The sequence below is a fragment of the Oryzias melastigma genome, linkage group LG4 (assembly GCF_002922805.2).
Source record: "Oryzias melastigma strain HK-1 linkage group LG4, ASM292280v2, whole genome shotgun sequence".
NCBI classification, from domain to species: Eukaryota; Metazoa; Chordata; class Actinopteri; order Beloniformes; family Adrianichthyidae; genus Oryzias; species Oryzias melastigma.
This window is the reverse complement of record NC_050515.1, coordinates 23,218,559-23,243,087: the sequence shown is the minus strand read 5'-3', so window position 1 is coordinate 23,243,087 and position 24,529 is coordinate 23,218,559. Positions and strand designations below refer to the sequence as shown.

The 24,529-nt window shown below is 35.9% G+C and overlaps 2 protein-coding genes across 3 annotated transcripts; both read left to right on the top strand.

Annotated features, from left to right (window-relative positions):
* The first annotated feature begins 270 nt into the window (after nt 1-270).
* On the top strand, nt 271-3,249 carry LOC112150111 (lysophosphatidic acid receptor 6-like). The gene is made up of 4 exons (XM_024278120.2): nt 271-1,110; nt 1,231-1,434; nt 1,972-2,156; nt 2,223-3,249. Exons 2-4 carry the CDS (start codon nt 1,246-1,248, stop codon nt 2,749-2,751), a joined length of 903 nt encoding a protein of 300 aa, XP_024133888.1. The 5' UTR covers nt 271-1,110; nt 1,231-1,245; the 3' UTR covers nt 2,752-3,249.
* Nucleotides 3,250-11,927: 8,678 nt separating this feature from the next.
* Nucleotides 11,928-14,847, top strand: LOC118598631 (mas-related G-protein coupled receptor member B5-like). 2 transcript variants are annotated; one of them, XM_036211393.1, is made up of 4 exons: nt 11,928-12,582; nt 12,705-12,910; nt 13,539-13,723; nt 13,790-14,847. In XM_036211393.1, the coding sequence occupies exons 1-4, from the start codon at nt 12,495-12,497 to the stop codon at nt 14,316-14,318; spliced, it is 1,008 nt and encodes a 335-aa protein (XP_036067286.1). In that variant the 5' UTR covers nt 11,928-12,494; the 3' UTR covers nt 14,319-14,847. The 2 variants fall into 2 exon arrangements, with proteins under 2 accessions (XP_036067286.1, XP_036067287.1); XM_036211394.1 differs by having other exon boundaries at nt 13,539-14,847.
* The last annotated feature ends 9,682 nt before the right edge of the window (nt 14,848-24,529 follow it).

The following is a 24,529-nucleotide window of genomic DNA, read 5'->3' as shown; positions in this document are numbered from 1 at the left end:
GTCTCTTTGTGTTGTTGCAAAATAAATGAATGAATGAATGAATGAAATGGTTTATTTCAAGCAATCAGGTCATAATACATACATATCATATCAATTAATAAATCACAAGTAGATCACTTGAAAGGGAGTGGAACGAAGCAAACTTATATAATCCCACCCCGACTCGACCATACCATTTTCTCTACACGAATTATCAATATCCGGTTCAGGACTTAATATCAAATATTAATAAAATCAGGCTTCAAGCGCCAGCAGAACTTCAAGCTTAGCATCATGCAGAAGAGCAGGTGTTAGCTTAGACTGGATGTCGGCTAACGCGGTTTTAAGCTCTTCCAGATCAGCTTCAAGATTTTTCTTCGGTGCCATGTTCAACTCTCCTCATTGAGTTGAGGGGAGCTGGAGACACACGTCTGCTCGTGACCCGGAACCAGAAATAAATAAAGAATAAATTAGAAGAACAGTGGTATTGTGATTGACAAGTAAAATTTTGTTTAAATTCTATCAATCCAATTTGTACCCAGATTCTTCAGATCTACAGTTGTTACTTTATAGATGTCTTTTTATTGACTTACCTTTTAGAACCTTGTGCTTTAGTAAATGCAATGCATTTTTATTAATGTACACTTTATATTTCTTTTCCTTTGGTTCCCTGATTCATGTAAATTGTGTAACATGAAAGACGCCAAAACAGTTCCATGCAAAACGGGAGTGTGCTTCAAAGTAACAGAGGAGATTTTATCATTTAGTTCCTGGAAAGTATTAAAATAATTATGTAAGTTTCTCTAAAAAATGCCATTTTGAAACTTTGATCAAACTTTATGTATTCAATTGAAATTAAACAGTTAAATAGATTAGGGTTAACATTACATCATTTTATTACAAATTAAAGGTTTGTGGTCATTTGCATAATTCGGTAGAAAAGGTTGCTACATTGTGTGCAAGTCAGTCATCAATCATCTGTTGTCTTTTTAAGAATACATTTTCCTGCTAACCATGAATATTTATAGGTTAAAATTAAAGACATGTTTACCAGAAACCACACATCATCCTACTGTCTTTTTGCTGCCGATGAGGACACACCAAGATCTGTTGTAAAGCAAAGACAAAAAGGTAAATAAAAAAACTAATATATAAATATATACTTTTTTAATTAGCCTGATGTGTTGGAAGGAAACCGGAAAACAACTGTTAATTCGAACATTTTTCCTAATTATTATTTTTTTTTATAAGGTTTCAACTTGGATTATGGATTACATTGACGATGAGACCTCTTTTAAAAACTGGAGCTGCTCCTACTACTATGATTACTACCAAGACAGTAATGATTATTATTGTGGCTGCTACAAAGGCTTTGTTAGACTAGCAGCATTACTGTCTGCTGCCAGCATCGGATTACCTTCTGCCTTTATGACCATCTTTGCCCTAAATTCACTGGTATGTTCCTTACTATGTTTTTCAGGTTTTCAACTGAATTTGAAAAAATATAAGTAATGTTTGCATAACATCATAAACATTTTGGTGATTTGTAAAACTGGAAAATAGTAAGGATAATATTGGTACTCTGTAATTGTCTTGCTCTAAAAGTCCCTTAAAATAGCAATACATAGAAGTTCTACATCAGATTATATCTGCGATATGTTATCTTTTAACATTGGACCTGTCGTCTGTAAGTCGTAAATAATACTAAAGTATTGTAACTCTTCAACTATTCACAGAGTTAACATAATTGCACAAAAATGTTTACATAATGGTGCATATAAGCCTTTCTACGCTTTAAAATCTACTGGAATTACGTTAATTGGATAAATGGTTAAAGAGTTATGGCAGTCCAAAGAATGTAATCACTGGAGCTAAAGCTATGGTGTTATAGGGTAAAAATGCAAATAAGACTTGACTAACAATGTTAATTTATTAATTTCTTATTTTGCGGCATATTAATATGTTGTGCATGTGTTTTGTTTTTATTTTCAGGCAAAAACAGATGAGATTGCTCCTGTGTACATCATCAACCTTTTATTTTCTGACGTTATTCAGTTTTGCTTCATGATTATTAAAGAGGCAAAAGATGATTTTGATTTTTGTTCTCCAATACCTTACATTCAATACTATGGTGTGATGGTCAGCATCTGCTTCATGGTGGTTATCTCCTTGGAAAGGTAAATATCTCTGTTTGTTTTCCTCCATTGGTGATCCATTCAAATGAAGTTTGTTTTTGTCTGCAGGTATTTGTTAATCAATCAGCCGGTGTGGTACACATTCATAGGAAATGTCAGAACATCCAGAATTGTCTGTGTCGGGATCTGGTTCCTTCCTCTTCTGGACCTCCCGATCTATTTTCATGCTGGTGACCATGGTAACTTCATTAGAGCTTTAATGATGCTCATTCCTGTCCCTCTGTTCATCTTTTTCCTGTTTGAGACTCTGAAGACATTAAACAGACCGTGCAGCATTCCCACAGACGAAAAGCAGAAGATTGTAGTATTTTTGGGGCTAGTTTTGATCATCTATGTCATAATATTCTTTCCATACATTGTTTTCTGTTTATCCCACTCATCTAATCAACGATTTGAAGATGCAGTTTTCATTCTTTTGCAGTTAAATCCCTGGACAGACTTTCTTCTATGTGTATTTATCAGGGAAACATTGTGTGACAAACTTTTGGCTTTTCTGTGTTGCAAACGGGGCCATCAGGATTCTAACCCAACTCTAGAAAATGACACAGAGTTAGGCAATCAGATGCAGACTGTGTGAAGCCGTGTACACACCAGGCATGTGATGTGCAATCATAAACATGCTAAACAGAGAATATGGAACACGTTTTTTTAGATGTTTTGCTTACGCTGGACTGTTGCTATCTGATACTAGCACATGTTCACAGTTGGAGGAGACTTATTGCAAATTGTCAAAGCAGTGCAAATCTGGCTCCAGGCTTTTACCTTCACAGGTTTACAGCGGTATATGAAAGATGTGGTGTCATATAATTCTGGCTGGACAAAAAAACATAATTTTCAAACAGTTGGCACTTCAGAGTTTTGAAAAGAACGTTACCTATAATTGTCTTTAAAAAATCATAGTGACTAATCTTCATTTCTATAGTTGTTAGTTTTATTTCTTCATGAAAGGAACTTAACAGGATCTTAAATGTTTTTTTTTTAGCCTTAAATGTTATCTTTTCCCTTAATTAACGTTTATTGTGTGTATTCAATGCTTAATCTAAAATATTCTGTATTTATTGTAAATCAGATTAACTGGACTCTTGTATCTCCCTGTATCCATTTTAATGCCATATCATGTTTATTGTTAAAAGAATGTATAGTTTTCTTTTAATGTCTTTGTGTACACAGTTTGAATAATGATTTAATTGAAATGACAATTTGAAAACTATTAATAAATATGAATGAATGAATGAAATGGTTTATTTCAACCAATCATGTCATAATACATGAAATAACATATCAATGAATCACAAGTAGATCGCTTGAAAGGGAGTGGAAGGAAGCAAACTTATATAATCCCATCCCGGCTCGACCATACCATTTTCTCTACATGAATTATCCGGTTCAGGGCTTAATATCAAATATTAATGGGCGTGACCCAAAACTGGAAGTTTTTTTTCCCCCGTATAAATAAATAAATGTATGTATTGAGGAAACTGATTCGCTGTGGCGACCCCTGAAGGGAAAAGCCAAAAGGAAAAGAAGAAGATTATCAATTACCTTATTTTCCTTCTTGTATCTTACCTTTTGGCAGGTTTTGACAATTAAAAGCAGGTAGGTGACTTTGGTTGTGAAAATGAAATGTCACGCTCCCAATGGGCACACCTGCCCAGAGTCTATGGGAAATTTTCAAAAGGGGACAGTAACATAAAATTTGGACACCATGGGTAAAAGAAACAGTTTATTAAATAAACAAAAACCCGTGTCCTGGAAAGAAAGAATAAAGTGAAATGATGTGCTGGTTCAAACAAAAAGAGAAACCAAAATGGATTAGGACTTTGGCCAAACATAAGTCATGGAGACTGCAGACCCAGCCATGTCAACCGTCGGAGTCAATACGTGCCTTCTAAAGGCTGCCAAACCAAAATCTACCTAAAAGAAATCAAAATAAACAAAGCCCACAAATCAAGACTAGCAAAGTCCAACCCCAAACTACAATTACAAAACCCAACACTGTTTGACTGTTGAGGTCAAAGAGGGGAAAAGAGCAAAACCAAACCAGCACAATCTAAACTTAACCTCTAACCCAGCTACTGCCTCCTGCCTTGCCTGAGTGAGGCCTCCTTCATCCTAAAAGGCCAGCAGATGCTAATTAAAGAGCATTGGCCGCTCCTGCCAGTTGATCAGAAGGACATGGGATGGAAAAGGGTGCAGCAGGGCCTAACAGAAAAATACATATAATTGAGTGGAAGCAAAGCTGCCTCACAATGAGGCTAAAATCCCAGAAGCTCTACAATGACAACACTTAGTGACATTATTTAAGTTTTAAGTCAAATCTTTGATTTCTTTTACCATGCCAAATAAGCCCTTTTTGCTTGTTCTTTAAAAGTTTTATTTTTGAGTATGAAAGTAAACAGCACATTCATCTTCTGTTCAAACCACATAATCTGGGGTTAAAAAAGGATACAAACATCTTTTTTACATAGGTATTTATGCAAAACAGTACATAACAGCTTGCATAGCTATGTGACCCAAACAGGAAGGTAAACAGCATCTTTTCCTAGAAAGAGCAGTTCACATCAGCTTTAAAGATCAGAACAATATGATAGCAATCAACTATAAATATTAGACGTCTCATTCCGTTCATCTTTTGAACTATTGTAAAAGCGTTTCCAGCTAGGAGTCTTGATTATGATTCGGTTGTTTTTTTTTGTTTTGTTTTTTTTTTAAATAAATTCCAAACACCTGTCATTTTTATCCAATATAGAATAATTGGAAATGGGCTTTTTAAAGAAAGACTACCATATCTTTGAGGGTCAGAATTCTAGTTGTTAGGTGTTAAAATACTTATTTGCAGCAGTAGCATACAAATAAACAATCATTTTTAAAAATCACAACTTAGTAGACTTATAAACATGTGTTTTAGCTTTTATGTCAAGTTTATTTAAAAATGTAATTTAATAAAAAAAATTTTTTTGTTTCTTTGTTCTTTTTTGTACTTGGTTTTTTTGCGTCACACATTTCTATGGAAACAAACTTCCTGTCAACTGGCAAATATTTAAATGAAAAGTAGAAGAGGAATTCTTTTCATCGTGAACCACATGCTGATAGTAAAACATCTTTTGTGCTGGTAGAGACAAGATCACAGTAAGAATTCTATTGGATATTTTATAGGTAAGGGCAAATATTTTAATACTATTTAGATGCTGTAAATGTATTGAAATTTGAATGCTTTAAATATGAATTTTTATTACTAATTTTGTGCTGTTATTTACGAACCAGAAACAGTTATTTGAGCAAAAAAATAAATTACAAAAATCCCTACCAATCTAAGCGCTAAAAAAATCATTATGTTGTGTTGTGTCTGTAAAAAAAAAAGCACAAAATGTTTTCAAAATATGTTAAAACATTTATAATTATGTCACATACTTGTAGTCATCACAATGTCTTAATCCATTTTCCTCTTTTGAAGAAATTGTTTTACTAGTGTTCATGGGAAAATGTTATTTTAAGTCACTTGCTTAATAAAGGTTTACTCACTCCTCCCCCACCCCATCTTCTATAAATATATGTTTTAAAAAAACTTTTTCAGGCTAAAGAATGGAAGAATCCTGCAATGAAAGTTTCTACAACAACTCCTGTATGGAGACGGACTACACCTACAAAACAGTGCTTGATTATGTGTTTCTGTCGGTCGGCTCCGTTGGACTTTTCTTGATACTCCTAGCTCTCTACCCAGTGTATTCAATGGTATGTTAAAAATGTTTTATCTGTTTGTTTCACACATTGTGAGAAAAATATTTTAAACTGATTTCTGCAATAATGTCATAAATTTCTGAAGTGAAAATACACTGTGTATTTCATTATATTTATAGTATGATTCAGTTAAATCAAGACAATTGAGCAAATAATATACATTTTTATAAAACTGCTTTTTTAATCGTTTACTGGCCACCCATTTTCTTTGTTGACATATTTATGTTTTCCCTGTAGATACGCAAAGATCCTATTGCTCCCGTGAGCCTCATCAACCTTCTGATATCTGACCTCATTCAGCTTTGCTGCCTCATTGTTATGGTCAAAACAAATGGTGACATTTCTGCACTAAGTTTTAACATACATTTGTGTGCAAAGATGGTCAGTATCAGTTTCATGGTGGTCATCTCCATGGAAAGGTAAGCAGCTGTTTATTTGTGTAACTTCTTTGACTGATTACTAAACTCATCTCAAACATGTCTTTCTGCAGGTATTTATGCGTCGCCTGGCCGATGTGGTACAAATTCAATCAAAACATCAAGAATTATGTCATCATCTCCCTTGTGGCGTGGCTCCTTCCCATATTTTATTTTATTGTTTACTTCTTTACATTTAATTATGGATATGCCATACTATTATCTTGTTACTTTCTCTTTCCATTTCCTCTGCTCACATTTTCCTTGTATAAAACTATCAAAGTCTTATATGTAATTCGTGGTGTCAGCCGTGCTGAAAAGCTGAGAATTATATCAATTTTGTCCCTAGTTTTAATAATGTACTTAGTGATATTTCTGCCTATTGTCATTTTAATTTGTTATTACACAAATAATGAGACATTTTTCTATATATCGTACATTCTATTTTTCTCAAGTCCATTGGCAGACTTAGTTTTGTACATTTTCATGAGAAAAGACATTTTTGACAGATATCTGCTCTCTTTTTGTTGTTGCAAAATGGATCAAGAAGAAATTAGTACAACAGTAGAGAATGTAGACATCTCCAGACGGTTTAGTGAGGACGCAGAAAGAGGAATAACTGAGTAAAGACAGTGATAGACATAGATAAGGTTGACTACTATGGCAGGTGGCGCAGTCAGCTAGAAGACTTGAGCAGTTATGTGGAGGATAAGCAGTCTTAGACAACTTATGGTAATAACATTTTGAATTTATTCTTAGAGCTTTCATTATTTCAATTTCATAATTTCATACAAACCCATTCAAATGAATGACTGTTTCTAACAAAACCTAAAAAGCAGAGTGATTATTTAAGTTATAAACCAAGTAAACACTCAGGTTAAAGTTTTTGCTTTACAACTTGTTCCTTTTTATTCATTTTAAGTTTTTTTTATATTTTACAAACGAGTTTATACTGTAGAAAAAATGCATTTTGTTGTGGACTTTTTTGTATGGCATTATTTATCGGATGAAGAGACTAGCATGCTGCCTAGCTATGAAGGTAAAGACCAAGAGAACTCCTGCTGATTAAGAAGATCCAGCAGGTGGAGATGTTACCAAACTTTTGCATTGTGTTGTTTTTAATGTCATCATCTCTATTTTGTTCTGGATGTTGTATTGCTGAAGTCAATGACTATGTGAATATTTGTATTTGATATGTGGGAATGTAATTATCATCTGAAGATGCTTGTATGTTTTTTCTTGCAGTTTTATCAAATTTGTACTCAGATTGTTATTTTTGAGAAGTTTTTTTTTTTAATCAACTCACCTTTAGTAGCCTTGTGCTTTAGTAAGGCATTTGTACATTTGTTTATGTAAAAAAGTTTTTTTTCTGCGTATTTAACAATAAAGGACTCATTTCATTTGATGATGGAGAAGTCAAAACATTTCAATGCAAAACAGGAGTTATTTTTACAATTTTTATCAAATAACAGGAAAAATGACATCATTCGTTTTCTGGAAAGGCCATTAAAGTAATTCTGCAAGATACTTCTAAAATATTTAGTTTAGCATCTTTACTTTAGCTTTATGAGTTAAATAAAAAAACAAGTTGATACAATGGTTTATTTCAAGCAATTTCAGCAATAAAAACAAAGCAAAATGGCAATGAAAATAGTAATTACAGATATGAAAAATCTTGTTTAAGACTAACTCCAGAGAAAATCGATTTCTAAAAATGTTAACATGTTTCTGAAGCATTTTCTGTATGATGTATCACATATATAAAGTCATTTGATTAAAACAGCATTTCTGAGTGTTTATTTTATGTCATGTTGGATCAAGAGTGGATTAAAACCTGCTGTTTGTTAAATATCAATGACACACCAGCAGCCATGGGAGGGTCAAAATTTCTCTGCTCTGTTCGAAATTCTGATGTATCCACTTGCTGTAGAATAGATAAATTAACATCAGTTTTCTTGTTTGAGCTAATATCTGGATCAAAACTGAGCGACTGGATAGGTCAGTTTTTATTTGCTCTTTTTTTTTTTTTTTGCTACGCCAATGTTAGTTTGTGAGGTCCTATATTATAAGACCTATAAGATAGTCAGAGAATATAAATGAAGGATAAATAGGCAGCGGGTAACTTCCATGCTGTCAGTCCTACCTTTTGCTGTTTGGCAGAAAATATGTCCTAAAAAAGCCAAAGGCTTTTTGATTTTGTAACCATAACTAAAAGACCACTGGGAATGATTTTAGGATCCATCCATCTGTTTTCTAAACAGCTTTGTCTCTTTCAGGGTCACAGGGATGCCGCAGCCTAACCCAGCCACTTATAGGCACAGGCAGGATACACCAGAGACACATCACCAGTCTGTCGCAAGGCTACAGTCACACATCCGTACACAGAGGTGGGGGTCGAGTCATGTGACTTGGATAAAGGTGCTGCTCATAAAAACATACAAAAATACCATTCCCCACTTGGACAATATTATTCTGTAGCACAAATAACTATTACACATCATGTAACAAAAATGAAAAGGCTAATTGAATACTGTTAAGTGACAAACAGAGGTAATAATTGATTATTATCAAGTAATAAAAGTATTAACTTAATTTTTTTTTTTGGTTGTTTGAATTTTGATGGACCACAGTAAAGTTAAAATGGTTGACATGTTTTTGTTTTTTGTTGACATGTTTTTTTCAAGAACATGATTTGATAATAGTGATATATGAATCTGAGATATGTGTTATGACTTCTTATTCCAAATAAAAGAAGCTCTACAATAAGCTGTTGTTACCAGAAAACATCTTCTCATTCCCAAGTCATCACGTTTTGACATAGGCTTAAGGAACCTTCCGCATCAAAAACGGACTTTTGGGGTATACCCAACTCGTCTTTTCCAGTTAAATCAGGGCTCCTGGACCTCTAGGCCTGGTACTGGGACTCGAACCACACCAGGACCCTAACCCGGTAGCGGACAAAATGCCCGGACACGATACTAGGTTAGGGTATCGATAGATCGATGCCAGTCGTATCTCAAGGAACTGGTACACGTTCAGACAAAATGCCTGGACCCCTCATTTAATTTGGTCCTGATTTGAATCCTCAGTTTTTTAAGTGCTGCCTGCTATTATACTGACTTTGGTAAAGCTAGAACTTAATCACACATTCTGACTACTACTGCCCCAATAAAAGGAAATATGCTAAGCAATTCTAAAACACAGGTGATCGATTTACGCTCTCAACCATAGAAATAATGTTAGTTTAATTTCTGCCTCATAAACTAACAAAAATGTCACGTAAAATAGCCGACATTTGCTGTCTAATGAAGTGGTGCACCTTATAATAATTCAAGTACGGTCTAAATTACTTGTAAAAATTAGTAAAATGAGATGTAAAAGTTTATGTTAAACATGCCTTTTAAAATTATGGGTCAATTTTAGATTTTATGCACAATGTAAATCAGAGGATTCTGTTAAGAATCAGTCTCCTTTCTCCCTCTGACCACCAGAGGGAGCCATCTCCTAAGTTCTGTCTGTCTCCTGAGCCTCATCTTCACTTAATTTCCCATCAGCCTCTAGCTGCTGTTTCCTGACCTCACCAGTTTTTTTACATCCAAGAAATCACCACAAACATTTATAAGCAGGCACCAGGCTGTGCTTGGTGTGAAGTCTTGTTTTGTTTTTCTCCAGCAATCCTGCAGTCTTGTTCTCGTCTTCAGTCTACCTCGTCTCTAGCCAGTCTTTAACCCCCGATCTGCCTCAGCCTCTGACAAACCCTGTGGCATTTCTCATCTCTGCCAAGCTCACCACAAGTTCTCCAAGTGTTTTAAAGAAAACACTTCATATGGATCCGTCTGCTTCGTTGTTACAGATTCTTTATTGAAATCTGTGATCTGCAGTTGTGTGGTTAAAGGGGCGGGCCTTATAAACATGAGTGCACAAACTGAACGGCATCCAGAAACAAGTAAGTTTTGTTTCCTTTTATTTGAGGACTACATGTGTTTTAATCATATCAAATTAAACCATTATAACGAGCATGCTGTCTTTCTTTTTGTTTTCTTATTATAGTGCACTGTATCTCATATCCAAATTATTTTTCATAAGATGGTTCAATTTTAATGATGGTAATAAAGGATCGAGAGCTCTACACACAAATCTGACACGCACTAAGCACTAAGTTCAAGAACACACACTACGCGGGTTTACAAACGAGCGCTCAGCACGTGGTATCCACTCGAGAGCAGCGCACTAACACAGGTTTTGTCAGGGAGGAGAATCTTCTTCTGTTGTATTTTGACTGTACACTAGCGCTCCTCCACCACCTACAAAAGGGAGAACCTCTGAGAAAAAAGTCAAAGTGGTGCAAATTCCCCCAAATCTTGCTCTAAGCTTTTTTTTCACGACTCTGTAAAATTGGCGTCTATAAGAATTCCAGGATTACGGATAATGGAGAGAGTGTAGTGTAGTCAAATTTGAGCAGGAAACTTGGGGTGGATTTAGTAATGTTTTTAGGACCAATTCTGATTATGTCTGATGTCTCAGTTGAGTTTGAGAAAGCTTTGTTGCAACCATGTTTTGATTTCCATCAGACAGTGAGGGAGTGTGGAGTGAGTTGAGGAGGTGATGGATTTGGGGGAGATGTATAGTTGTATGTCATCAGCATGGCAGTGGTAGTTTACTCCATGTTGACGGAGGATGTTGCCAAGTGAAATGAGATAAAGGATGAACAGAAGTGGACCCTTACCCTCTAATTGTAGAGGGAGTTTAAGTGCTATGTCCAGTAAATGTATTTTTTAAATCCGACCTTCCAAACAGAGGAATATGAAGTCCTCCCCCACGAGGATGAACCACATCACACTGAGAAGTGCTTTTCTTCACTTGGGTGTGTTCTGAATAACGGAAGTTTACATTTAAATCTAAGCAATGACTTTTTGTTGTAGCATGGTCTTTTTAAAGTTATAAAACCACTGTTGTTATGTACATTCAAGCACTGGAAGCTCCGCACTAACGATTATTGGTGACTTCACTGACGAAAGTGACGTCTGAAATATTATACACTATTTTTTCATAACTCTCTATTTGGAGGGCCAAATGAAGGGGAAAGTACATTAGCTAGGGAGAAGGGAATATTCCGGATTGGACCTTGGGCTTTAACCTAATGAAACACTAGTAATGGAGTTTTCTTGCATGAATAGATACCTACGCCTGGTTCACACTGGTCACGGAAGCGCTGCGAAGTGGCGGCCACTTCCATTCAACACCCTTCTTAACCTAAGGTGTGGTTCACACCAGGCACAGAGCGCCGCGGTCCTCCGCAGAAGGCCTGCACCGTGAGGATATCGTTTCGACATCTGGTCTATTTTGTGCATGAGCGATCCGCATCAATTCTGACAGGAAGTTACATCAAGATATATGGGAAAATTTGGTTTCTTTTCAAAATATAACCAATTTTTCGCAATAACAAATGCGATCAAGTAAAGAACATGAGAACCCCAGCTGATAAAGAAGACCCACCAGGTGGATATGTTACTTGATGTTTGCATTCTGTTGTTTAGAACGTCATGATCATCTTCATTTTGTCGTAGAAGTTATTAGTGAAGCCAATGGCCATGTAAATATTTATGATTGACAAGTAAAATTTAATATAATTCTATCAATGCTATCAATCCAATTTTTACCCAGATTCTTCCATCTACAGTTGTTATTTTTCAGAAAGGTTTTTTTTTATTGATTTGCCTTTTAGAACCTTGTGCTTAAAGGCAATGCATTTTTACTAAAGTACATTGTATACTTTTTTTGTCCTTGCATTCTTTGATTCATGTAAATTGTGCAGCATGACAGACGCCAAACAGTTCTATGCAAAATGGAAGTGTGCGTCAAAGTAACAGGCGAGAGGGTACGACAACTGTCAAAATATTTAAAAATATGGCATATTATAGATCTAAAAAAATGGCATTTGGCAACTTTGACCAAACTGTATGTATTAAAAGTAAAATTAAAGAACTACATAGATTTGTGTTAACATTCCAATTTTTTACTACAAATTAAAAGTTTGTGATAATTTACATATTCGGTTGCATGTGTTGCTGCAGGATGTACGTGTCAGTCGTCAATCATCTGTTGTCTTTTTGAGAATGAATTTTCCTGTAAACCATGAATATTAATCGTATTAAAATTAAAAGACATGTTTACCAGTAACCACACATCACCCTACTGTCTTTTTGCTGCTGATGAGGACACACCAAGATCTGTTGTGAAGCAACGACCAAAAGGTAAAGAAAAAGAAAATCTAACATATAAATATATAAGTTTTTAATTTGTCTGGTGTGTGAGAAAGAAGCAAGAAAAACAAACTGTTAATGAGAACATTTTTTCTAATTATTTTTTGATAAAGGTTCAACTTGGATTATGGATTACATTGACAATGAGACCTTCCTGGACGACTGGAGCTACTTCTATTACTACTACTCCTATGATTACGACCAAGGCAGACATGATCCTGGCTGCTACAGAAGTCTAGTTAGACTAGCAGCATCAGTATCTTCTGCCAGCGTCGGATTGCCTTCTGTCTTTATAACCATTTTTGCCCTAAATTCTCTGGTATGTTCTTTACTTTTTTTTCAGGTTAATAACAGGATTTCAAAATGTCACAATATAAGTAATGTTTGCATATTATAAAAATGAAAAAATATTGGTGATTTGTAAAGCTGAAAAATACCAAAGATAGTCTTTGTAGTCTGTAATCGTCTTGCTCCGAAAATACCTTAAAATGGCAATACAGAGAAGTTTTATATCGGATTATTATTATTTTTGAAGTATGGAGTATAGATGCTCTAAACACAATTTCGTTGTTATTCTGTGACAATGACAATAAATAAATTGAATTGAATTGAATTATATCTGTAATATTTAACCTTTTCACACAGAAGCCGTCGCTGGTGACACCTAAATAATACACACTTGTTGAAGTACTATAACTACTCAATCTTTGATGCAATTAAAGTAATTATAACAAAAATATTTATTATGGTGCAAACAGCCTGTCTCGCTTTAAAATCTGCTGGAATTATGTTTTTTTGTATAAATGGCTGAGAAGTTACAGTTGTCCAAAGAATGTAATCACTGGAGCTTAAGTCATTTATTAATTTCTTATTTTTGGGCATAATAATCTGTTTATGTGTTTTTTTATTTTTTGCATTATAATTTTTTCATTTTTATTATTTTTCAGACAAAAACAGATGAGGCCGCTCCTGTCTACATCATCAACCTTTTAATATCTGACATTATTCAGCTTTGCTTCATGATTATCAAAGCATTACCATGGGATATTGATCTTTGTTTTGCAATATCTTACATTCAATACTATGGTGTGATGGTCAGCATCTGCTTCATGGTGGTTATCTCCTTGGAAAGGTAAATATCTCTGTATGTCTCCTGCTATTGGTGACCCATTCAAATGAAATTTGTTTTTGTCTGCAGGTATTTGTTAATCAATCAGCCAGTGTGGTACACATTCATAGGAAATGTCAGAACATCCAGAATTGTCTGTGTCGGGATCTGGTTCCTTCCTCTTCTGGACCTCCCGATCTATTTTCATGCTGGTGACCATGGTAACTTCATTAGAGCTTTAATGATGCTCATTCCTGTCCCTCTGTTCATCTTTTTCCTGTTTGAGACTCTGAAGACATTAAACAGACCGTGCAGCATTCCCACAGACGAAAAGCAGAGAATTGTAGTATTTCTGGGGCTAGTTTTGATCATCTATGTAATAATATTCTTTCCATACATTGTTTTCTGTTTATCCCAATCATCTAATCAACAATTTGAAGATGCAGTTTTCATTCTTTTGTATTTAAATCCCTGGACAGACTTTCTTATGTGTGTTTCTATTAGGAAAAAATTGTGTGACAAACTTTTGGCTTTTCTGTGTTGCAAACGGGGCCATCAGGATTCTAACCCAACTCTAGAAAATGACACACAGTCAAGCAATCAGATGCAGACTGTGTGAAGTTGTGTACACACCAGGCATGTGATGCGCAATCATGAACATGCTAAACAGGGAATCTTGAACACGTTTTTAAGATGTTTTGCTTACACTGGACTGTTGCTACCTGATACTGGCACATGTTCATAGTTGGAGGACACCTTTTGCAAAATGTCAACGCAGTGCAAATCTGGCTCCAGGCTTTTACCTTCACAGGTTTACAGCGGTAAATGAAAGATGTGGTGTCATATAATTCTGGCTGGACAAAAAACACAATTGTTATTTCTTCTCTATGATCAATTTTCAAACAGTTGGCACTTCAGAGTTTTGAAAAGAACGTTACCTATAATTGTCTTTAAAAAATCATAGTGACTAATCTTCATTTCTATAGTTGTTAGTTTTATTTCTTCATGGAAGGAACTTAACAGAATCTTATTTTTTTTTAGCTTTAACTGTTATATTTTTCCTTAACTACAGTTTATTGTGTGTATTCAATGCTTACTCTAAAATGTACTGTATTTATTGTAAATCAGATTAACTGGACTCTTGTAGCTCCCTGTATCCATTTTAATGCCATATGATATTTATTGTTAAAAGAATGTATAGTTTTCTTTTAATGTCTCTGTGTACAGTTTGAATGATTTAATTGAAATGACAATTTGAAAACTATTAATAAATATATATGAATGAATGAAATGGTTTATTTCAACCAATCAGGTCATAATACATGAAATAACACTTAATGAATCACAAGTAGATCGCTTAAAAGGGAGTAGAAGGAAGCGAACTTATATAATCCCATCCCGGCTCGACCATACCATTTTCTCTACATGTATTATCCGGTTCAGGACTTGATATCAAATATTAATGCTCGTGACCCGGAACCGGAAGTTTTTTTATTCCCCCCATATAAATAAATAAATGTCTGGATTATCAATTACCTTATTTTCCTTCCTGTATCTTACTTTTTGGCAGATTTTGTCAATTAAAAGCAGGTAGGTGACTTTGGTTGTGAAAATGAACTGTCACGCTCCCAATTGGCACACCTGCCCTGAGTCTACGGGAAATTTTCAAAAGGGGACAGTAACATAAAATTTGGACACCATGGGTAAAAGAAACAGTTTATTAAATAAACAAAAAACCAGAAAGAAAGAATAAAGTGAAATGATGTGCTGGTTCAAACAAAAAGAGAAACCAAAATGGATTGGGACTTTGGCCAAACATAAGTCATGGAGACTGCAGACCCAGCCGTCGGAGTCAGCAGCTGCCTGCTAAGGTCTGCCAAATCACAATCTACCTAAAAGCAATCAAAATAAACAAAGCCCACAAATCAAGACAAACCCCAATCTAACATTACAAAACCCAACACTGTTTGACTGTTGAGGTCAAAGAGGGGAAAAGAACAAAACCAAACCAGCACAATCTAAACTTAAGCTCTAACCCAGCTACTGCTTCCTGCCTTGCCTGAGTGAGGCCTCCTTCATCCTAAAAGGCCAGCAGATGCTAATTAAAGAGCATTGACCTCACCTGCCAGTTGATCAGAAGGACAAAAGGGCGCAGCAGGGCCTAACAGAGAAAAATACATTTGAGTGGAAGCAAAGCTGCCTCACAATGAGGCTAAAACTCCAGAAGCTCTACAATGACAACACTTAGTGACATTATTTAAGTTTTAAGTAAAATCTTTGATTTCTTTTACCATGCCAAAGAAGCCCTTTTGCTTATTCTTTAAACGTTTTATTTTTGAGTATGAAAGTAAACAGCACATTCATCTTCTGTTCAAACCATAGACTTTAATATAATTAGACACATCATCTCTGACGTCACCCATAGACTTCCGCAGTCCCTGAAATGAAGCCTGAATATTCAGCTCATGGCCGCAGTCATATTTGCTGGAGTTAACTCCGCCTCACACGGACGTTCCAAATATGGGGAAAAAGGGCGGGACTGAGTTCACCCGCTTTTCCTCCGGTTTGTTTTAGTTCACGCCCACAGCTCTGCCGTCTGCTACTCCTCAATGCTAACGGCTAACCGCTTCAACTCTCCAGCAAAGCTGCACCGCAGTGGATTATTTACATCATGAATCTGTACAGGTGAGTACTTGGTGTTTTACACACAATCTGTAAAGCGGTGGAAGTGACTTTTAGACAACATTGAAAATGTATTTTCCCGTGGTACGAGTTTAGTACGAACTGAACATCCACTGTTTGAACATGTTATGTCTGTGGTCCTAAGCTAACTTATTCAATAAGAGTTATTTAGTCTTAAGTTACTGTAATCTTTATACACAACAGTAATATGATTGTGTAAAACGTAGTTTTTCTCTAGTGTTAAATCAAATTGTTGATATATGATCACATGATGCTGTGATTACTAATGAGGAGCATTTCTTTTTACTTCTTGGTTAAGTCAATCATGTCAACGTCTTAAAGCTGGAGCTAATATTTAAGTGAATCCTCTAAACACAGTCACAGTGAAGCAGAATGAACTAATCAGTCAGAATGTGATGAACATCAGGTCTGAAGAGGTTGAACATGACTGATGCTGCCTCCTCTTCTGATGACAATCCAACTAAATACTGTCATGTTCTTTCATGGGCAAACTCATTTTCGTAAAAGGTTTGGTTTAAAGATATTCACATGTATTTTGAGCATAAACAAGATGAAATATTTTATTTTGTGTGTTTAGCACATCTTTGCAAAACAGCACATGTACAAATATTTTTGAGTGAAATCTATTTTCTTTTCCTTACAATTACAGTTTGGATTGATGGTGATGTCATTTCTATTTGGCACCAGAAGGACAGTTATACAAAAACACCACAGCGACGTGAGCTCGGCGGGGACCCACATCACCTGGTTCAGCTGAGGCGGACGGTGGTGGACATCTTTTATTTTTAATTCTACAAGGAAGAGCAGCTCCTGGTTCTCTCATCACTGTGGAGGACGTGAACGGGCGACGTCTGGAGCCTGGAGCTGTCATGGGGATCAGAGAGAACGTCCAGCGGCTGCACACTCTTCAACCCATCACTAAACTTTTTTTCTTTCATTTCTTACTGAATGTATTTACAGTAGATAGAAATGTACTCTTTAGGATCATTTATTAAGTTCTTTATATGTATAAAAACAGACAGTATTATCATAGATGATGGTTTCTAACCGTGACATGAACTTTTTCAGGTTCCGGGTCACGAGCAGACGTGTGTCTCCAGTTCTCCTCAACTCTTCGGCTTTAAAAGTTTTTTAAGGTTGCCTACAAGCGACTTTAATCACCAAGCTGCAGCAACAACTACTGCAACGAGGAGAGTTGAACATGGCACCGAAGAAAAATCTTGAAGCTGATCTGGCAGAGGTTAAAACCGCGTTAGCCGACATCCAGTCTAAGCTAACCCCTTCTCTTCTGCGTGATGCTAAGCTTGAAGCTCTGCTGGCGCTTGAAGCTAAGCTGACACCACTGCTCCAAATCGTGGAAGATTTCCGTCAAGAAAAGGCACGTAACGAACAACGAGATAATCGCCAAGATCTCCTGGAGAGGAGGATGCATGACATGGATCAACAGGCACGGATGAATAATGTGATTCTCACGGGACTTCAACTACAACCTCGGGTGCGGCCTGGTGCTACCAGCGCTAGGACGGATGCTAACGGAGCTGATATGGGAGCAAACGTGACCGTGGAGAATCAAGTCGGAGAATTTCTTGCGTCTAAAGGAATTTCCTTGGACCCAAATACTGTTGAGGTCTGTCATCCGCTTCCTCGGAGAAAGAATACGGATAAACCAGCGATCCTGATCAGGTTTGTGAATCAAAAGCACAAGATAGCTCTGCTGAAACAACGCAAACACCTGAAGGGGTCTAATGTGTTTCTTAATGAACATCTTTCTAAATATCACGCTGATCTGGCGAAGCACGCAAGAATGTTGCGCAGAAATAAACAGATCCACAGCACATGGATTCTGAACTCCAGAATCTTTGTAAAACCACTCGGACCAACGGACGTTACAAAGCCTTTGGAAATAAAATCCATGAAGGACTTTGAGAACTGTGGGATTACGCATGTTTGACCCTTTAATTCAAGCAAAAAGTGAAATGTGAACTCTAAAACCGCTGGATACGACCTCTGACCCAATTCTGAGCTGCAGAACCAGCACATTTCCCTTGAAATGGGACCTTCACAGTCTCTATGTCAAAACACCGAAGAAGAACAGTTACGTGGCCTTAAACTTGTTCCTAAGCAGTGATGTAGCACCGATTCTGATTTAAAAAAAAAGGGTTTACTGGAAAAAATCGGTTTACTGGAACTAAAATAAATAATCATAATATACATTAATGATTTCCTTCCAGCAAGTATAAAGTTATTCTTTTAGTACTTACCGGAGAAAAGATACCAGATGACTCCCAGAGAGCGTGTTGGAACAGTTTACAGCACGGCAGCAGGACAAAAACCAAAATATAGCGCTCATGCTAAAGCAAAATCTGTAGCAGACCAGCAAAACACCTGAGCTCAGCTCCCAGAATCCACCGCGATCGTCACTTGTCAATCAAAGGCCCCGCCCCCACATTAAGCAAAAATAAATCCTGTTTAGAAAAAAAGTTACAAACTTAGAAAAAAATTCACTCAACTCAGAGTTGTCATGGATCAAATATGCAGCTATTGATGAAATAAAAACTTGTAAGCACCAGGTATTAAAGGGGAGGGCTGAAAATGAGGATTTTAACATGGGAGTCAATAGGAATTTGCTCACACTAAGCCCCAGCCTCTCTGGTCAGTGCCGGTACTGCACATTGACTGTAAAAATAATGGACTTGGCAAGCAATGAGGTCCCCCATTGGAAATGCATTACTTCCTCTCCTCGCGAAAGTAGGCCGCCGCTTTCACCATCACTTCCTGAAACGGATACCGCCATTTGCAACCCATCTTCAGCGATTGGTCTGAATCATAGCTGAGTCATCAAATCTACAGGAAGTACTGTCGCCAATCAGGAGTGAGTTTATTGTGAGTGTCTGCCTCTTTCCACGCCTCTACCACGAGACCGCGGATGTAAACAGCTTCTACTTTAATAATGGCGGCTCGGTAGAATTGTACAAGTCATTGTTGAAGCCTTTGAGGGACAACCATTGCAACATTTGATTCTGTCAGCAGTCCTTTGGGATTTACTTACATTTATTCCTTTTTGACGAGCTAAAAGGAGCGTTTGGTGATTCCGCTGACCCCCTCGCGCGCAGCAGCTCGTCTCTTCACATGCGCTGCCACGTTACAGTCTGATCAGATGCATGTGAGAAGCGCGTTCAGCGGTATTCAAAATAAATAACCATCCTAACAAGTGAACAGCTGGATCTTTTTTTCTGATTAAAAATACGACCAGGTCCTTTCAAGTTTGTCTCGCGCTCCTCACATGACATGGCTGCGTCTAATTCAGGCTGAAGTTGGAAAAGTGCGGCGAAGATGAACTTTGGTTGGTGATTTTATGCACATATACGCAACTTATAATTTCTAAGCTACAACCAAAACAGTGAAATAAAGAAAAACAAACGTTAAACAAACAAAAAAGTCCAAAGCACATAACCTCAGAGTGAAATCTATTTCTACAGAGTAAATCCTCATCTAAAAATGTCGACAGCATGCGCCTCTTGTTTTAAACTGCTGCATCAGTACATTCCATTGAGGAAAACAGTAGGACAATGATTGGTACATTGTTGAATTGTAAAGTAGGTGTTAAAAGGTCTACACGGACTCATTGATGAAGTCTGCTCCCATTGGCTACCCGTCACCTGTCACTCAAACCCCCCAGACGTTCGACGTCAGACCCACAAACGCTTATTGAGCCATCTGATTGGTCAATTTATAACTCTAATAACTTGTGATAATGGAAAAAAAAATGTAAAAAAAAAATTAGGATTAGAAAAAAGAAGTTAAGCAGAAAGCAGCAGAGGAAGAATGATTATTCTGACATATAAAATGACTGAGAAATAACTGTCTGTTTCTCAATGTAAGTCAATGGGACTTTGGCCTTTTTGCAACCCAGTGGTACTTCCTATATGGAACACGGAAGTAGGGGGGCTTGCTCTGTCCAGTTATTCTTATATACAGTCTATGGTACTGCAACGTTTTGTTACTTCCTGGTTGGCTTCACGTTCAGCCTGCCAGTGTTGGGGGTTGGTTCAAACCACATCACCTGAGGTTAAATGAGGATACAAACATCTCTTTACATAAGTATTTATGCAAAACAGTTCATAACAACAACAGCTTGCATAGTTACATGACCCAAACAGGAAGGTAAACAGCATCTTTTCCTATAAAGAGCAGTTTACATCAGCTTTAAAGATCAAAACAATATGATAACATTCAACTATAAATATTAGAAGTCTCATTCCATTCATCTCTTGTAATATTGTAAAAGCGGGGACAATAAGATAAAATTTGGACCCCAAGGGCAAAAGGTACACAGTTTATTAAATAAACAAAAACCTGTGTCCTGGAAAGAAAGAATAAAATGAAATAATTAGTCTGCCTGTTAAAACAAAAAGACGAACCAAAAGGGATTGGACCCTTGGCCAAAAAGTCAGGGAGACTGTAGACCCAACCATCTCTACCGTCGGAGTCAGCAGCTGCCTGCTTTTGTTTTTCTTTTAGAATGTATTTATTTCCTGCAGATCTTAAAATAAATACATAAAATATGTTTGATAAAATAAATGAACATCTAGAAGCAAATACTCTGCATCAGGCTTTTAGTTTGCAGTACAGTTTAAAAGTGCACTGCTAAGGCATAAAAAAATATTGTTTTCTAGGTGCTTCTCTGGAGCCTATGCACATTTTTAATACTCATGTAAGATTTAATTTTCATAAAGTTTGTTTTTAGTAATTTTGTACCAAAATTCAATTTTTAAATTAAAAGGCTTAAACAGAAAATGTAACTGCATAACTTGTCGCCTAAATAAAATGAAAATGCTATTCTCATCACCGCCAGGCATGTGCACACATAGGGCCCAGGGTGCGAAATAAAATGGTGAATGTGCCCACCAAGCACACCAGAGAGCCAGAAGGCACAGGATCACAGAGAATTCAGGCCCCAGCCCAGACAGAAGAAAAAAAGGGTTATTTTCTGTTTCCTTTTTCTTCTTTTTTGTTGTTGTTGTTGTTGTTGGTACCTGGTCGTCCGTGCCTTTTTTTCTGCAAGTTTTGTCACAACATTTTATGCAAAAATGTCCTGTCAACTGGCAAATATTTAAATGAAAAGTAGAAGAGGAATTCTTTTCATCGTGAACAACATGCTGATAGTCAAACATCTTTTGTGCTGGTAGAGGCAAGATCACAGTAAGAATTCTATTGGATATTTTATAGGTAAGGGCAAATATTTTAATACTATTTAGATGCTGTAGATGTATTGAAATTTGAATGCTTTAAATATGAATTTTTATTACTAGTTCTGTGCTGTTATTTACACTCCAGAAACGGTTATTTGAGACAAAAAAAAAGAAAAAACGAAAAGCTTTATAAATGCTAAAAAAAATTATTGTGTGTTCTTAAAAATTTGCATAAAATGTTTTTGAAATATGTTTAAACATTCATAATTATGTTAAATATTGTAATTATCACAATGTGTCAATCCATTTTCCTTTTTTTAATAAACTTTTGCTTTTCACCAAAGCATTCATGAGAAAAATGTAACTTTGAGTCACCTGTTTAATGAAGGTTGTCTTCCCATTTTTCAATAAATGTATATTTAAAAAAAACATTTTCAGGCTAAAGAATGGAAGAAACTTTCTACAAGAAATCTTGTATGGAGACGAACTGCACCCACTATGATGCTACAGCACTTGATTATGTGCTTCTGTCGGTCGGCTGCGTTGGACTTTTCTTGATACTCATAGCTCTCTACCCAGTGTATTCAATGGTATGTTAAAAATCTGTTTATTGTGAGCATACTGTGAGAAAAATATTCTACACGGATTTCTGCAATAATGTCATACATTTCTTGAGTGAAAATACACTGTATTTCCCCAAGTCATTACATTGATAAAATGATTCAGTTAAATCAAGACAACTGAGTATCACATTTTACAAAACAAATAAACATTTTTGTAAAACTGCTTTTTTAATCGTTTGCTGGCCACCCATTTTCTTTATAGACATGTTTATGTTTTCCCTATAGATACGCAAAGATCCTGTTGCTCCTGTGAGCCTCATCAACCTTCTGATATCTGACCTCATTCAGCTTTGCTGCCTCATTGCTATGATCACATTAGCAGAATATCATTTTTGTCTTAAGATACATTTGTGTGCAAAGATGGTCAGTATCAATTTCATGGTGGTCATCTCAATGGAAAGGTAAGCAGCTGTTTATTTGTGTAACTTCTTTGACTGATTACTAAACTCATCTCAAATATGTGTCTTTCTGCAGGTATTTGTGCGTCGCCTGGCCGATATGGTACAGATTCAATCAAAACATCAAGAATTATATCATTATCTCCCTTATGGCCTGGCTCCTATCTGTTTTTTATTTTAGTGTTTACTTCTTTACATTTATTTATGGATATGCCATACTAGTATCTTGTTACTTTCTCTTTCCATTTCCTCTGCTCACATTTTTCTTGTATAAAACTATCAAAGTCTTATATGCAAGCCCTGGTGTCAACCGTGCTGAAAAGCTGAGAATTATATCAATTTTATCCCTAGTTTTAATAATGTACTTAGTGATATTTCTGCCTACTGTAATTTCAATTTGGTATTATAAATATGATGAGACATTTTCCTATATAGCGAACATTCTGTTTTTCTCAAGTCCATTGGCAGACTTAGTTTTGTACATTTTCATGAGAAAAGACATTTTTGACAGATATCTGCTCTCTTTTTGTTGTTGCAGAATGTATGAAGAAGAAATGAGCTCAACAGTAGAGAATGTAGACATCTCCAGACGGTTTAGTGAGGACGCAGAGAGAGGAATAACTGAGTAAAGATAGTGATAGACATAGACTATCACTATTGACTCCCCCACCTGCCGTGGGGGAGTCAACTAGAAGACTTGAGCAGTTATGTGGAAGATAAGCTGTCTTAACTATATTAATCATATTTAGATTTTATTCTTAGAGCCTTGATTATTTCAATTTCGTTATTTCATACAAACCCATTCAAAGGAATGACTGTTTCTAACAAAACCTAAAAAGTAGAGTGATTATTTAAGTTATAAACCAAGTAAACACTCAGGTTAAAGTTTTTGCTTTGCAACTTATTCCTTTTTATTCATTTTAAGTTTTTTTTATATTTTACAAACGAATTTATACTGTAGAAAAACTGCATTTTTTTTGTGGAATTTTTTTGTATGGCATTATTTATCGGATGAAGAGACTAGCATGCTGCCAAGCTATGAAGGTAAAGAACAAGAGAACTCCTGCTGATTAAGAAGACCCAGCAGGTGGAGATGTTACCAAATGTTTGCATTGTGTTGATGTCATCATCTCTATTTTGTTCTGGAAGTTGTATTGCTGAAGTCAATGACTATGTGAATATTTGTATTTGACATGTAGAAATGTAATTATCATCTAAAGATGCTTGTATGTTTTTCCTTGCAGTTTTATCAAATTGTACTGAGATTATTTTTCTGAAGTTTTTTTTTTTTATCAACTCACCTTTAGTAGCCTTGTGCTTTGGTAAGGCATTTGTACATTTGTTTATGTAAAAAAGTTTTTTTCTGCGTATTTAATAATAAAGGACTCGTTTCATTTGATGATGGAGAAGTCAAAACATTTCAATGCAAAACAGGAGTTATTTTTACAATGTTTATCAAATTAACAGGAAAAATGACATCATTCATTTTCTGGAAAGGCCAATAAAGTAATTCTGCAAGATACTTCTAAAATATTTAGTTTATGCATCTTTACTTTAGCTTTATAAGTTAAAGAAAATAACAAGTTGATACAATAGTTTATTTCAAGCAATTTCAGCAAAAAAAACAAAGCAAAATGCCAATGAAAATAGTGATTACAGATATGAAAAATCTTGTTTAAGACTAACTCCAGAGAAAATCGATTTCTAAAAATGTTAACATGTTTTTGAAGCATTTTTGTACGATGTATCACATATATAAAGTCATTTGATTAAAATAGCATTTCTGAGTGTTTATTTTATGTCATGTTGGATCAAGAGTGGATGAAAACCTGCTGTTTGTAAAAAATCAGTGACACACCAGCAGCCATGGGAGGGTCAAAATTTCTCTGCTCTGTTCGAAATTCTGATGTATCC